The sequence below is a fragment of the Gavia stellata genome, unplaced genomic scaffold (assembly GCF_030936135.1).
Source record: "Gavia stellata isolate bGavSte3 unplaced genomic scaffold, bGavSte3.hap2 HAP2_SCAFFOLD_259, whole genome shotgun sequence".
In the NCBI taxonomy this organism is placed as follows: Eukaryota; Metazoa; Chordata; class Aves; order Gaviiformes; family Gaviidae; genus Gavia; species Gavia stellata.
In genome coordinates, this window is record NW_026776783.1 from 7,260 (window position 1) to 23,706 (window position 16,447).

The 16,447-nt window shown below is 59.4% G+C and overlaps 1 protein-coding gene across 1 annotated transcript; it reads left to right on the top strand.

The window, feature by feature from the left end:
* Positions 1–2,259: 2,259 nt before the first annotated feature.
* Positions 2,260–10,845, top strand: TCF7L1 (transcription factor 7 like 1). The gene is made up of 10 exons (XM_059834826.1): positions 2,260–2,274; positions 6,722–6,895; positions 7,051–7,183; positions 7,863–7,965; positions 8,254–8,337; positions 8,797–8,940; positions 9,039–9,198; positions 9,515–9,622; positions 9,955–10,015; positions 10,086–10,845. Exons 1-10 carry the CDS (start codon positions 2,260–2,262, stop codon positions 10,547–10,549), a joined length of 1,446 nt encoding a protein of 481 aa, XP_059690809.1. The 3' UTR covers positions 10,550–10,845.
* Positions 10,846–16,447: the final 5,602 nt, after the last annotated feature.

Genomic DNA, 16,447 nt, shown 5'->3' on the forward strand with positions numbered 1-16,447 from the left:
GATGTGCAGTCCTGGGACATACGACACTGGGATCTGCAATCCTGGGACACGTGACGCCGGGATGTGCAATCCTGGAACACGCAACGCCGGGATGTGCAGTCCTGGGACACGCAACGCCGGGACGTGCAGTCCTGGGACACGCGACGCCGGAATCTGCAATCCTGGGACACGTGATGCCGGGGCATGGGACACCAGGGCTTGAGATGCTTTGATGTGCAACACCAAGACACAACACTGGGACGTGAGATGCTGGGACACGGAACACCAGGACACGGAACACCAGGACACGGAACACCAGGATGCACAACACCGGGGTATGCAATCCTGGGACATGCGACACCGGGATGTGCAGTCCTGGGACATACGACACTGGGATCTGCAATCCTGGGACACGTGATGCCGGGGCATGGGACACCAGGGCTTGAGATGCTTTGATGTGCAACACCAAGACACAACGCTGGGACGTGAGATGCTGGGACACGGAACACCAGGACACGGAACACCAGGACACACAACACCGGGGTATGCAATCCTGGGACATGCGACACCGGGATGTGCAGTCCTGGGACACGCAACACCAGGATGTGCGGTCCTGGGACACGCGACGCCGGGACGTGCAATCCTGGGACATGTGACGCTGGGACGTGCAATTCTGGGACACGCAATGCCGGGATCTGTGATCCTGGGACACAGGATGCTGGGATGTGCAATCCTGGGACACACAATGCCGGGATCTGTGATCCTGGGACACAGGGTGCTGGGATGTGCAATCCTGGGACATGCAACGCTGGGATTTGCAGTTCTGGGACACACGATGCTGGGATGTGCAGTCCTGGGACATGCGACGCCGGGATGTGCAGTCCTGGGACACGTGACGCCGGGATGTGCAGTCCTGGGACACACGATGCTGGGATCTGCAATCCTGGGACACGCGACACCGGGATGCGCAATCCTGGGACACGCGACGCCGGGATGCGCAATCCTGGGACACGCGATGCCGGGATGCGCAATCCTGGGACACGCGACGCCGGGATGTGGAGTCCTGGGACACACGATGCTGGGATCTGCAATCCTGGGACATGCGACACTGGGATCTGCAATCCCGGGACATGTGATGCCAGGATGTGCAATCCTGGGACACGCAATGCCGGTATGTGCAGTCCTGGGACACATGACACCAGGACACGCAACACCGGGACATGAGATGCTGGGACATGCGATGCCAAGACACAGAGTACTGGGACATGCAACAGCGGGATGTGCAATCCCGGACACACGACGCCGGGACCTACAACGCCGGGACACACGGTGCTGGGTCGTGCCACACCGGGATCTGCAACGCCAGGACACTCAACAGTGGGACACGTAATGCCGGACCACGCCATGCTGGGACACAGAGCGCCAGCCCTGCCGCCAGCCAGGACTTTTCCAGCGACGCTTTTCCCCCTTTCCCAGGGAAAACGTCTCAGCCGGGATCGAGCCCTGTGCACGGAAGAGGAGAGGAAATCCGCTCATTAAAGCCCCTAATTGGGCATTAGGGGATCCTACGGAGTTTGCGCCTCCTTCCCAAGCGTGGAGGCGAAATGCCGCCGCCGCCGCCACGCGGCACAACCCCCCCCCCGGCCACCCCTTCCTCTGACCCCGGGGAGGGGACGGACAGACGGACAGACAGGAGACTTCATTGTGGTCCTACCGCTCCGGCGGGGAAGGGGTTAACTCCCTGCTTTTAATTGGGGGGTGGCTGGTAACGAGGAACCAGAACTTGCTCTAATCTCTCTGGAATGTGACCGATTTTCAACTATTTTCTCCTTTTTTTTTTTTTTTTTTTTTTTAATAGCTCCAATCTGCCGCTGCGCGCGGTTCCCCGCACGTGGTGGGACAGTGGGAGCTGTGTCCGGGCTGGGGCCGAGGGGAACGGGGAAGGGGGGGGGGGGGCTTCATTTTTCCACATTACCACTGAACCGTTCGCCAGCTCCCCCCCTCTTTGTATATTTTGAAAGGGTCCCCCCCCCTTCCTCTCCCCTCCCCGGCCTCCCGAAACGGCTTCAAAATGAGAAGCAGCCTTTTATACGCCTGGCCGTTCCCCAGCCGCCGTCCCCCAGCGGCTTCTCCGCTTACAGAATAGACGAGAAAGCCCCCTTTGTGATGGGGGCAGCGGGCAGGGGCCGGCGAGGCGGGGCCGAAGGCGCCCGGCGAGGACGCGGGGGGCAGCTCCTGCCTCGCCCCGGGGATGGCCGGCCACCACGAGCGGTGATCGGGATGGCGGAGCGCCGGGTGCGTCTTGCCAGGGTGGCTACGGGGATGCTCAGGGCATCTCGGGATGGTCATGGAGATGTTGGGAAATCGCGTCCATCACCTGGGCACAGCCCTGGGGATGCTCAAGGGAATCTCGTGACGGTCATAGGGATGGCGGGACATCTCATGCGTCGCCCGAGCACAGCCCTGGGGATGCTCAAGGGAATCTCGTGATGGTCATAGGGATGTCGGGACATCTCATGTGTCACCCGAGCACAGCCCTGGGGATGCTCAGGGCATCTCGTGACGGTCATAGGGATGTCGGGACATCTCATGCGTCGCCCGAGCACAGCCCTGGGGATGCTCAGGGCATCTCGTGACGGTCATAGAGATGTCGGGACATCGCGTCCGTCACCCAAGGACAGCCATGGGGATGCTCAGGGCATCTTGTGATGGTCACAGGGATGTCAAGACATCTCATGCGTCGCCCGAGCACAGCCATGGGGATGCTCAAGGGAATCTCATGACGGTCATAGGGATGTCGGGACATCTCGTCTGTTGCCCAAGGAGAGCCATGGGGATGCTCAGGGCATCTTGTGATGGTCATAGAGATGTCAGGACGTCACGTCCGTCACCCAAGCACAGCCATGGGGATGCTCAGGGCATCTCGTGATGGTCATAGAGATGTCGGGACATCTCGTCCGTCACCCAAGCACAGCCCTGGGGGTGCTCAGGGCATCTCGTGACGGTCACAGGGATGTCGGGACATCTCATGCGTTGCCCGAGCACAGTTGTGGGGATGCTCAAGGGAATCTCGTGATGGTCATAGAGATGTTGGGACATCTCGTCCGTCGCCCAAGGAGAGCCATGGGGGGATGCTCAGGGCATCTCGTGACGGTCACAGGGATGTCGGGACGTCTTGTCCGTCATCTGAGCACAGCCATGGGGATGCTCAGGGCATCTCGTGCGCGGCCCCGGGCACAGTCATGGGGTTATTGGGATATCTCGCGGGTTGTCCCACACTTGCGGCATCGCGTGTCTCGGACCGGTACGGCCATGGGGAGGTTGGGGTGTCCCCTGCGTCACCCGGGCGTGGCTGCAGGGATGCTCTGGGCACCTCATGCGTCACCCCGGGCGCAGTCATGGGGATGTCAGGACATCTCGTCCGTCACCTGAGCACAGCCATGGGGATGCTCAGGGCATCTCGGGATGGTCATAGAGATGACGGGACATCACGTCCGTCACCCAAGGACAGCCATGGGGATGCTCAGGGCATCTCGTGACGGTCACAGGGATGTCGGGACATCTCATGTGTCGCCCGAGCACAGCCGTGGAGATGCTCAAGGGAATCTCGTGATGGTCATAGGGATGTCGGGACATCTCGTCCATCACCTGAGCACAGCCATGGGGATGCTCAAGGGAATCTCATGACGGTCATAGGGATGTCGGGACATCTCGTCCGTTGCCTAAGGACAGCCATGGGGATGCTCAGGGCATCTCGTGACGGTCATAGAGATGTCGGGACATCTCATGTGTCGCCCGAGCACAGCCGTGGAGATGCTCAGGGCACCTTCCGCATCGCCCCGCTATGGCCGTGGGGATGCCGGGGCACCTCATGCATCACCCCAGCCGCGGATGCCGCCGCAGCCAGCTCGGGAGCATCTCTAGCTGAAACCCTCTCCCGTCCACACCACGCTGCAGCTTTGGTGGCGCGCAGGGCGGCAGCGGCGCTCGGCTGTTTGGAACCAGCCCGGAGTTGTACAGTAGCCAGACCCCGGGGCTTCCCCGCCGCAGCCCGGCGCCTTTGATCACCCAGATTTGGAGGACGCATCAAAGCCAGCGCTTCAGGAAACGGCTCCTACTGTACTGGGGAGCGCAGGGTGTGCGGCAGGTCACGGCGCGGCGCGAGACCACGCGGGTTACGGGGCCGCTCACATACCAAGCGTGCTCCGACCGCGCATGGCGCCCTGGCTCCCTGCCTCCTCCGCAACCGGCCTTCGGAGGAGCGGCCAAGGGCTGGATCCGGTTACGGCTCCCCGGCACCGACGGGTCCGTCTTGCCGCTGTTATCCCGGCGGTGCCAAAAATCTTCCCGGGGAGAGCGCGCGGAGGCATTGGGACGGGGATGCCGGAGCATCCCTGCGCATGGGGTGGGCATAGGATGTGGGTGCCTGGTTTAGGTGGTGAAGCAGGTTTTTAGGGGATCCCCCGTGCCGGCGGCTGCAGGAACGGTTGGGTCACAAGAAATCCTCATATCGGGCTTCGTCGGGACCGTGCCGCGGTCAGTGGGGTTTCCTGCGGTGCCTTCGCAGCGGTGCCATCGGCACGGGGCGGCCTCAGTTTGCCAGTGGGATTGTCCCCATGAGCAGTGCTGCGTCTTCTCCCAGCTTCGTCGGGATGCCGGGATGTGCTGTGGGGTTGTAGCTTGCCCGGCGGTGGGGGGTGCCCGGCGGTGCGGGGCCGAGCGCCGGCAGGAAGGGGGTACAAGGGGGGGATGCTGGGGGGATGCTGGAATATATGCTGGAGGTGCATGGGGGGATGCTGGAGATGGAGGGGGGATACTGGAGATGGAGGGGGGATACTAGAGATGGAGGGGGGAGGGATACTGGAGACCAAAGGGGAAATACTGGAAATGCGTTGGGGGATACTGGAGATGGAGAAGGGATACTGGAGATGGGAGGGGGGGGGATACTGGAAATGGGGGGGATACTGGACATGCAGGAGGGATACTGGAGATGGGGGATACTGGTGATGTGGGGTGGGATACTGCAGATGGGGGATACTGGAGATGGGGGATACTGGAAATGGGGGATACTGGAGATGCGGGAGGGGATACTAGAGATGTGGGAGGGGGATACTGGAGATGCAGGAGGGATACTGGAGGTGGGGGATACTGGTGATGCGGGGTGGGATACTGGAGATGGGGGGGTACTGGAGATGCAGGAGGGGGATACTGGAGATGGGGAGGGGGATACTGGAGATGGGGGGGTACTGGAGATGCGGGAGGGGATACTGGAGATGCAGGAGGGGGATACTGGAGATGGGGGGGTACTGGAGATGCGGGAGGGGATACTGGAGATGTGGGAGGGGGATACTGCAGATGCAGGAGGGATACTGGAGGTGGGGGATACTGGTGATGCGGGGTGGGATACTGGAGATGGGGGGATACTGGAGATGGAGGGGATACTGGAGATGTGTGTGGGAGATACTGGAGTTGTGGGAGGGGGATACTGGAGATGGGGAGGGGGATACTGGAGATGAGGGATACTGGAGATGCAGGAGGGGGAATACTGGAGATGTGGAGGGGGGATACTGGAGATGGGGGGATACTGGAGATGGGGGGATACTGGAGATGTGGGGGGGGATACTGGAGATGGGTGGGATACTGGAGATGGGGAGGGGGATACTGGAGAAGGGGGGGATACTGGAGATGGGGGGTGGATACTGGAGGAGCAAGGGGGATACTGGAGGTGCAGGAGGGGATGCTGGAGGGGATGAGGGGATGCAGGCGGGATGCTGGAGGGGATGAGGGGATGCAGGCGGGATGCTGGAGATGCAGAGGGGGGTGCTGGAAACTGGGGAAAAGCGGGAGGCGATGCTGGGGGGGGTGGATACAGGACACTGTGGGCTGCAAGAGGCAGTGCAGGCGGTGATGCCTCCGTCCAGCCGTGGAAGAGTTAACGCTCCCCGCAGCTCCTCGCTGGGTTTTCCTTCCAGCTGCTTCGGATCAGGAAGGTTTGTACTGCGGGGAAATTCCTGCGCGCAGCTGCGGCCCGTCCAGGCCACATTCCCCAGCCCTGGCATCTCGCAGGACGTGCCTCCCTCCCGCTGTCTGCCGGGAAATGCCTCCGGCCCCCCTCCGCCGAAAAAACACAACACAAAGCACCTTTCTTTTGGGGGCCACTTACTTCCAGTGCCAGGGAGACAAACCCATGTGTCACAGCAAGGTTTAACCCCGGGAGGGGGGAAACCCCCCCAAAAAAGCTCCATATTTGCCTCCCCCCACCCCTCGTTGCAATATGGGGCTGGTTTCTTGCACTCCGGTAATTCAGGGTGGGTGCCGGTACCCCGGGGACCAGGGACAGGGAGAGCACCCCCCAGCACGGGGACCACCCCGGGGCTGAGCCCCACGGGCGATCGCGGCTTATGCTGTGCTGCGCCGGGCATCGCCGTGTCCCGAAAAGTCTGGGTTTGGGGTAGGGAAAGGCAGCAGCGGTGCAGGCGAGCGGGGAATTGTGGGGAGGGCAGGTGGGGGCTCGTGGTTCCCCAGCAAGACGGCGCCGAGCAGGGATTCGCACAGTTTCGGGCAGGGATTTGGGATTTGGGGCTTTGCAGCGTTTGGGGTGGAGATTTGGGATTTAGGATTTGGGGCTTCGCACCGTTTACGAGGTCCGTAGGGGCTTATAGGGCTGAAAAGAGCCCCGTGTGTCCCCAAAACCCCTTTGCCACCAGCCCACGGTGTCCTGCGTGGGTTGGGGTGTCCACAGCTGAGCGTGCAGCCGGGAGTGGGGGGGTGTTTTGGGGCTGGGGGGGTGTTTGGGGGGCTGGCGGAGGGCGTCAGCCCGGCTCTCCTGCAGTACCTGCAGATGAAGTGGCCGCTGCTGGACGTGCCCGCCGGTGCCACGCTGAAGGACAGCCGCTCGCCCTCACCCGCACACTTGGTAAGAGCAGCCGAATCCCACGGGGGTGATGGGTTTCCCAGGGGAAAACCCCACTCCGCCCCCCTCCGTGATGCTGATATGATGCCCATGGAGGGGTTTTTTGGGGGGTGGTCATTGTTTTGCCTTCCCATGTGCTCTCCCTCGCCGTCCCGCAGTCGAACAAGGTCCCGGTGGTGCAGCACGCCCATCACATGCACCCGCTGACGCCGCTCATCACCTACAGCAACGACCACTTCTCGCCGGGCTCGCCGCCCGGCCACCTCTCGCCAGAGATCGACCCAAAGACGGGTGAGCACAGTGTGGGGGGGGACATGGCATCGGCTGAGCGGGGCCACGTTCGGGTAGGCAAAGGGACCGTGACGGTATCGGTGCCGTGCTGGGAATGGGGTGCTCTCCGTCGGATGGTCCCTCTGCTTCCCGGATGGTTTTCGCAGCCCGGTCCCTGGGTGGTGGGAAGGGGACGGGGACGGTAGCCGGGGATGGGTCCTCACCTGGTCACAGGTTTGGTTGGGGTGTGTGGGGATCCCTCCGGGTCTCCGTTACGCTTGTCTCAGCACCCTCTCCCCGTGCTCCAGATGAGCAGATGGGTGCTGGGAGAGAGACGGGGTGCTCAGAGGGAGACCAGTGCCCGGAGGGAGATGGGATGCTTGGCAGCAGACAGGATGCTCGGAGAGAGATGGGGTGCTGGGAGGGAAATGGGGTGCTGGAAGGGAGACAGGATGCTTGGAGGAAGACGGAGTGCTTGGAGGGAGGTGGGATGCTTGGAGGGAGGTGGGATGCTTGGAGGGAGATGGGGTGCTCAGAAGACGATGGAGTGCTCCAGGGAAGGGTACTGGGATGAGGCTGGGGTGCTCAAAGGGAAGGTACTCGGAGGCAGATGGGGTGCTCAGAGGCAAACGGGGTGCTCAGAGGCTGCCACGTCCACGTTTTAACCCCGCTTCCCTTTGTCCCTCCCTCCCTCCCGCAGGAATCCCGCGGCCGCCGCACCCGTCCGAGCTGCCCCCCTATTACCCGCTGTCGCCAGGAGCCGTGGGTCAGATCCCGCACCCGCTGGGCTGGCTCGTGCCGCAGTAAGGATGGGCTCGACCCCGGGCTTGCTCCCACCTCCGTGTCCCTGTCCCCGGGCAGGTCCCATGAGCCCCACGTCCCTGAGAACCTCCTCCTCTTCCCACTTTATCCCCTTTTTCCCCTGCGAGCTCAGTGGGATGCCGAGGGCTCCCACAGAGGTTGGGAAGGGCAGGACTCCCCACCACTGGAAATTTTGGGAATCGTTGGGGTGAGATCAGCCAGGGAGCGGTCTGAGGACCCCTGTGAATTGAGGAGGGATATTTTTTCCGCTAAAGCTCGTGCGTTTGCAGGCAAGGACAGCCCGTGTACTCCATCCCTCCCGGCGGCTTTCGGCATCCCTACCCCGCCCTCGCCATGAACGCCTCCATGTCCAGGTGGGTCTTGGCAGGGACGAGGGACCCTGCTTGGGCGTCCCGGAGCTGGCAGTGGGTTTTTGGCTGCTTCCCTGAGGATGATGTGGGACTCGGCCCCGCAGCAGCATCGACAGTGGGTGCTCCTGGGGCCACCCTGCTCTGCACGGGCACAGACCAGCCCCAGGAGGTTGCAGTGGCCTCCTCGGCCGAAAATACCCGTGGGAGGGTGCAGATGGTCCCCACGGGTGATGCCGTGGGGAAAAAGGCACGTCCCACGGGCTCAGGGCATCGCTTAGGTTGGGTGCGTGTTACCGTCCTGCGAGGTGGGGCAGGATCCAGTGTAAAACCAGACCCCGGCTGCGTTGGGGGTGGTGGTCTCTTAACCCTGGAGGTTCTCAGGAGGGTTTGGGGTGGAAACCAGGGGCTGGTGGTGCCCGTGGGGAGCTGACAAGCCCTCCTCTCCCGCTCCCTCCGCTGCAGTTTGATGTCCAGCCGTTTCTCCCCGCACATGGTCCCTCCGCCTACCCACGGGCTGCACCCCTCGGGCATCCCGCACCCCACCATCGTCTCACCCATCGTGAAGCAGGAACCCACCCAGCCCAGCGTCAGCCCCGGAGGCAACTCGTGAGTGGGGGACGGGACGGCCCTGGGACAGGAGCTTGTCTTCTGGGTGCCCTGCATGGTGCAGAGTGGGTCCTGACCCCCCGTCCCGCTCGTTGCAGGAAATCCCCCGTCACTGTGAAGAAGGAGGAGGAGAAGAAACCCCACATCAAGAAGCCGCTCAACGCCTTCATGTTGTACATGAAGGAGATGAGGGCCAAGGTGGTGGCCGAGTGCACGCTGAAGGAGAGCGCCGCCATCAACCAGATCCTGGGCAGACGGGTACCGGCATCTCCCTCGGCACCGGCTGTGCGCCCGCGTGCTGCCCGTTTATGACCTTAAAATGGCTTTCAGCCCCCTTTACTCCACCTCTCCCCATGGCTCAGTCCCTTGTCCTGGGGGCATCGCCAGCCCAGGGGGTCCCAGGGAGCTGGCAGGGACCTGGGTGGCAACAGGATGACAACTTGCTGGTGTCCCTGCAGCCCCAGGACGGTGTGTCCTCGGGTCCAGCAGCGTGGTTTTGGGGTTTGCAGCGTGGTTTTGGGGTTTGCAGCGCGGCTTTGGGGTTTGCAGCATGGTCTCTTCTCCCCCCCTGCAGTGGCACTCGCTGTCGCGGGAGGAGCAGGCGAAGTATTACGAGCTCGCGCGGAAAGAGCGGCAGCTGCACTCGCAGCTCTACCCGACGTGGTCGGCGCGGGACAACTACGTAAGTGTGACCCCCGAAGTCCCGCGGCCGTGGGGAGCGGCTGGGAGGAGGTCTCCCCTCCTGTCCCCTCGCCAGGCTCCTGGATGACTCCTCTCCCGGGGGGTTTGGCTGGTGGGAGGTTGCTTGCTGTGCTCAGGGAGGTCGATGTTTGGGGTGCTGGGGGTGGTAGGCAACGATGCTGCGTCCCTGGGGATGCTCTGCTGCCGTCAGAGGCTCCTGCATCCCTGTGAGCTGCTCTGGGGCACCGTCAGCCCCATTTCTCATCTGTCGAGCAGCCCCCAAGGGCTCGCCGGTGGCGGAAAGCCACATAAGGACTTTATAATATTTTCCAGGGCAAGAAAAAGAAGAGAAAGCGAGAGAAGCTGGCCCAGCAGCAAAGCCACGACACGGAGAGTGAGTATCCCCCCTGCCAGCCTCCTCCCTCCGGCTTTCGGCCGCTCACGCCGTCCTTCATCGTTCGCAGGCTCCCTGGCATCCAAAAGCAAGAAGCCGTGCGTGCAGTACCTGCCGGCCGAGAAACCGTGCGACAGCCCCGCGTCCTCCCACGGCAGCATGCTGGATTCGCCCGCCACGCCGTCGGCCGCCCTGGCATCCCCGGCCGCGCCGGCTGCCACCCACTCGGAACAAGCTCAGCCCCTTTCGCTCACCACCAAGCCAGAGGCCAGGGCTCAGCTCGCAGTGCATTCGGCCGCCTTCCTCTCGGGCAAAGCCGCCTCTTCTTCCTCCTCCTCTTCCTCCTCTTCCTCCTCCTCGAGCCTCGGCAGCCCGCCCTCGCTCCTCTCCAGACCCATCCCCTTCACCTCGGTTCCCTCCACGGCTCTCCTGTCCTCGCCTCCGTCCTTCGCGGCCGCCATCCCGTCCCCGCAGGCTGCCCTGGCCGTGCTGCAAACGCAGCCCCTTTCCCTGGTCACCAAACCTGCCGACTAAGGGAAAAACTCATCCCCTCCTGTCCCCTCCCGTCCGTCCCCTCCCTGCTGTACATTGCAGAAGCCACAATCAAGATTCAAATGCAGCCAAAACCATTATTGGTCAATATTTGACCCTTTCTGAACTCTTTTGTAAGCAGACTCTGGAGGAAGGGGCTTTCTGCTCAGAGCTGCTGCCAGCAGTCGACCTAAAGACCGTTTTTATTAAAAAAAAGGAAAAAAAGGAAAAAAAAAAAAGAAAAGAAACCCTCCACAAGCTGCCGACGATGGAAATCTGTGAGTTGACCGTGGGCGCGAGCCGAGTGCCCGTCCCTGCCGCAGGGCATGGTGATGCCGACGGCCTGGCGCTCCCATGCCACGGGCATGCCGGCACCGAACACGGCGGGCGTTGAGCTGGGGCCGGCACTCCGTCCCGGAGGCAAAAGCAGAAACGTCGGCTACTGACCCGGTGCCTCCGGATGCTCCCAAGTCTTCCCGTCCTGCGGCTCTGCTCCCAGCCATGGTGATCGCCTTCGCTCCGTCCCGGCGAGGAGCCAGATCCTGCCCTGAGGATGTTGCACCGTCGGCCCTGCTCCTTCCCGCGGTCGTGCTGGGGTGGGCAGGATCCGGGGCTGAGCCCTGGGTGGGGGGATTTTCCCCTTGAATCCCTGTTATTTTTCACAAAAGGAAATAAAACTACAGCTGCAACTTGCTGCGTGAGCGTTGTCCGTGGGGGAAGCTCTCGCTCCCTGCCCATCGCCACCTTCTCCCCGCCAGCGCTCAAGCATCACCATGTCCCGGGAAGCATCTTGGGATGGGGCTCCGGTCCGGCCCCCGAGCAGGGCATGGGGCCAGGCATCACCAGAGCATCACCCAGATGCCTCCATCGATGGGCACAGGGCGATTTTGGGGTGTCCATCACAAACCTGTGATGGAGCAAGCTGGCAGCGTATGGTTTGCTGGAGAGATACGGGCAGCACGATGCGGGAGATTAGGTAAACCAGTTCAGGGGGTGCCTGAGAAGCCGAGGAGCGCGAGTTACTGGTGTGTATCTCACGGCCAGGAACTGCAGGATGCCCTGTGCCTGCTTCTTCCAACCCAGGAATGAAAAGGCAGATTAGGATGAAAAAGGACCTGCACAAAAGCAACCCAGGGTGACCCAGTGGATTTTCAACCGATCTTAAGTTCTCGGTCAGTTCAACACTTGAGCTAATCAAGACTTTTCCATCTCACTATATTTTAACAGGGAAAAAAACTAGCTCAAAATCTTCTCATTGAAAGTCACAATTTTATTCTCTGTTGCAGATGATTTAATTCCGAGCTGCGCCCGCCCAAAGGTGATTCGTGGTGTTTGTAGTCCCGTTTCATTCCCCTTTCTGAATTTCTTGGCCAGTTTCCATTTCCCAGGACCCAGCCTAGGTCCTCTCTACCTGCACCAGTGCCGCATTGTAGGGACCACGGTGTCCTCGGGCTCCCAGCCCATGGTGGTGGGCTACGTCCAGACCATCACTATCAGTGATGGGCTGAGCCCTTCCCGCTGCTGCTGGCCCTCCGGCTCTCAGTTTGGTGGGTGCTTTTGCTCATTTGGTGGAATAAATGACACCTTCGCCTCCTGTTGTGACATTTCTCTTTTCCTTTCTAGTGCCGAGCTGGTGTGAGAAGCCGCTGGGGAAGTATTTTTAGCAAACTGGAGCAGCAGCAGATGTCCGTCTGCAGGTAGAGGGGAAAAGGGACCATCCGGGTGTCTTGTCCTTAAGGAAGACGGAGTCCGCCTTTACCAGATGGTGTGCGAGACGAGCGCGTGCCATGGGATGACGCTGGCATCTGTAACCCCAGCGGATGACACCTGGATTCGAGGATTCCTATTTCCATATTGGAGCTGGGCAGAACTACCAAAAAAGTACAGCCGAGCGATGCCCCCAGCTATGGGTGCAGACAAAAGCACAGCCTCGAGCTCTTGCGTGAGCACCAGCGACACATTCGGGGCGAACGCTGGCTCCCATAACCTTGTGAAAGCTCCAGATGACTTCTGCAAACAGTGACGGTACCTCCAGCAGGAGCACAGCTTCTCCCATCCAGCTGAGGATCATCTTCTGGACTGGAAGCGACAGCTTAAATTCACAGCTCAGAGCATCTCAGCTGGGTGGTAGCTCCCAAAATCTTTGCTCTAAGGTGGTCCCGGCTAGTTGAGAGCCTCAAGCAGAGACAGGAGCCTGCAGCAGACCCAGCTCCTGCATAGCAGCTTCTTGGTGGCCACCACCAAAGCCTCCAAGCACGAGAAAGCGCCAGGAGCATCTTTATTCACTGTCGCACCCAAGACAGCCCCGAACTCGGTAGGCGTTTCCGTTCCACACACAAAATTGTTTCAAATTCTTGCTTTCAAAGAACAGATTTGTAAATGCTGGAATAGGGCATGATTCCTCCGCAACAGCACCCAAGAGGACCGGCCACGATGCTTTAATTAATGGCATCCTGATAGCGTGTCGCGCGGTTGTGCGAGATCCAGGACTGAGAGGATTAGAGTGTCGCCGAAAACGTGCGTGGCCGTCATCTGAAAAGAGGCAAAACGTCGCTTTTTTTAGAAAGGCCGTTCCAAGAAACTGGTTTTCTGCGAGGAACGTCTGGATCGCATGCAGCCTCACTCTCCCCAACACCAGGAGCAGGCTGCAGACAAACAACTTCTTGAATTAGATTTCATGGGAAATTAAAGGCATGAAGAGACCTGTCACAAGAATTAAGGTCTGAACCAGAGCCAGACAGCTTCAAACAGATGTTGGACTTTAGCAGGAGAATATTTCTTTGTTTTACTCGGCATTTTCCCATACAGAAAAGGAACATCTGTTCCGACGCTTTCGCAGTGCTCCTAAACTGAGATAGGCTTGATAAACTGAGAAGGACTCGTGGGGGATGTGACAGTTGGAGGCTGTCTCGGGCATAGCGATCGCAGAATGACAGAGTTTTCGATTCTTGGAGAAGTAAGAAGGGAGGTCAGCGGAACGGCTCCCTTGGACTTCCGGAGAGCTGACTTTGGGCTGTGTAGGAGCCTGATGGACAGAGTCCCTTGGGAGGCAGTCCTGAAGGGCAAAGGAGTCCAGGAAGGCTGGACACTCTTCAAGAAGGAAGTCTTCAACGCGCAGGAGCAGGCTGTCCCCATGTGCTGGAAGATGAGCCGGTGGGGAAGAAGACCCGCTTGGCTGAACAGAGAGCGTTGGATGGAACTCCGGAAAAAAAAGAGAGTTTATGACCTTTGGAAGAAGGGGCAGGCAACTCGGGAGGACTACAAGGATGGCGTGAGGTTTTGCAGGGAGAAAATTAGAAGGGCCAAAGCCCAGCTAGAACTTAACCTGGCGACTGCCGTAGAAGACAACAAAAAATGTTTCTATAAATACATTAGCGACAAAAGGAGGGCTAAGGAGAATCTTCATCATTTATTGGATGCGGGGGGGAACAGTGACAAAGGATGAGGAAAAGGTTGAGATACTTCATGCCTCCTTTGCCTCAGTCTTTAACGGTAAGACCAGTTGTTCTCCAGGTACTCAGCCCCCTGAGCTGGAAGATAGGGACAGGGAGCAGAATGAAGCCCCCACAATCCAAGGGGAAATGGTTAGCGACCTGCTACACCACTTAGACACCCACAAGTCTATGGGGTTGGATGGGATCCACCCAAGGGTGCTGAGGGAGCCGGCGGAAGTGCTCACCAAGCCACTTTCCATCATCCACCAGCAGCCCTGGCTAACCGGGGCGGTCCCGGGTGACTGGAGATTAGCAAATATGATTCCCACCTACAACAAGGGCCAGAAGAACAACCCGGGGAACTACAGGCCCATCAGCCTGACCTCGGCACTGGGGAAAGTTATGGAGCAGATCATTTTGAGTGCCACCACATGGCACGTACGGGACAAGCAGGCCATCAGTCCCAGCCAGCACGGGTTTATGAAAGGCAGGTCCTGTCTGACCAACCTGATCTCCTTCTGTGACAAGGTGACCGGCGTAGTGGATGAGGGAAAGGCTGTGGATGTTGTCTACCTGGACTTTAGTAAAGCCTTTGACACCATTTCCCACAGCATTCTCCTGGAGAAACTGGCTGCTCATGGCTTGGACGGGCGCACTTTTCGCTGGGTAAAAAACTGGCTGGATGGCCGGGCCCAAAGGGTTGTGGTGAATGGAGTTAAATCCAGTTGGCGGCCGGTCACAAGCGGAGTCCCCCAGGGCTCAGTTTTGGGACTGGTCTTGTTTAATATCTTTATCGATGATCTGGATGAGGGGATTGAGTGCTCCCTCAGCAAGTTTGCAGATGACACTAAGTTGGGCAGGAGTGTTGATCTGCTGGAGGGTAGGAAGGCTCTGCAGAGGGATCTGGACAGGCTGGATGGATGGGCCGAGGACAATTGTATGAGGTTCAACAGGGCCAAGTGTCGGGTCCTGCACTTGGGTCACAACAACCCCAGGCAACGCTACAGGCTTGGGGACGAGTGGCTGGAAAGCTGCCCCGCAGAAAAGGACCTGGGGGGTGTTGGTCGACAGCCGGATGAATATGAGCCGGCAGTGTGCCCAGGTGGCCAAGAAGGACAACACCATCCTGGCCTGTATCAGAAATGGTGTGGGCAGCAGGAGCAGGGAGGGATCGTGCCCCTGTACTCGGTGCTGGTGAGGCCACACCTCGAATGCTGTGTTCAGTTTTGGGCCCCTCACTCCAAGAAGGACATTGAGGTGCTGGAGCATGTCCAGAGAAGGGCGACGGAGCTGGTGAGGGGTCTGGAGCACGAGTCTGATGAGGAGCGGCTGAGGGAGATGGGGTTGTTCAGTCTGGAGAAGAGGAGGCTGAGGGGAGACCTTATCGCTCTCTACAACTGCCTGAAAGGGGGTTGTGGGGAGGGGGCTGTTGGTCTTTTCTCCCCAGTGACAAGCGACAGGAGGAAAGGAAATGGCCTCAAGTTGCGCCAGGGGAGGTTCAGGCTGGATTTTAGGAAAAATTTCTTCACCGAAAGGGTTGTCAAGCACTGGAATGGGCTGTCCAGGGAATGGTTGAGTCACCATCCCCGGCGGTATTTAAAAGACATGTAGACATGGTGCTCAGGGACACGGTTTAGTGGTGGACTTGGCAGTGTTGGGTTAACAGTTGGACTTGATGATCTTAAAGGTCTTTTCCAACCTAAACGATTCTATGATGATCCCCTGCTAGAAGAGAAGCAACTGGCCACCAAAGCCCTCTTGGCTTCGTTCCTCCTGGAGAAGAGGGCAAGACCAGTTACATGCCATTCCTGTCTCAAATGATCACGCTGAAGCTATCTTAGTTGAACCAGGCTGATCGTGGTATCTATACATCCTCTATGCTTGCAGCGATACGGCTAGATGAAAATGTTTCACTCAGACTGGTTATCAACAGAAAACTGATTCCTTAGCAGGGCTCTTGTTTGTCCTCTGGGAGGTGCTTCAATAAGAGGAAAATTCTGAGGTTTGTCTTTGCTGCAGAAAATCCTGAATATCCAGCGTGTTTCAGTTCGGGCTGTTGTGGCAGCAAGGTCTGGTAGCCCCTCTTCTCTTTTCTGGCCAAGTTTTAGACAACATTTCTCACGATGCTTAACTTATCCTCAGACCTGGGAGCTGAAATCGAGCCGGGCAGCCCAGGGTGCAGAGAAGAGCCATGCATGGAGGTCCTGGGGAGCTCTCTAGCAGTATTTTCCAGTTACACAAATTCACTTTTCAAACTTGCAAGAAAAAAACAGTTTTGCGGCCAAAGATTCCTGATTTTGCCTTTGGTCCCCTGAGAAAATGAGGTGTCTGCCACTGCACACCCCTTGGTCCTGCTTTGTAGACTTTTTTTATCTCATAGGGTGCACCCCAACCACATCCAATGAAGGGAAAAAGGTCAGGGAGGGAATGAAGTGGTGTCCCACGGAGAGTTGGCAGCAGAAGGAAG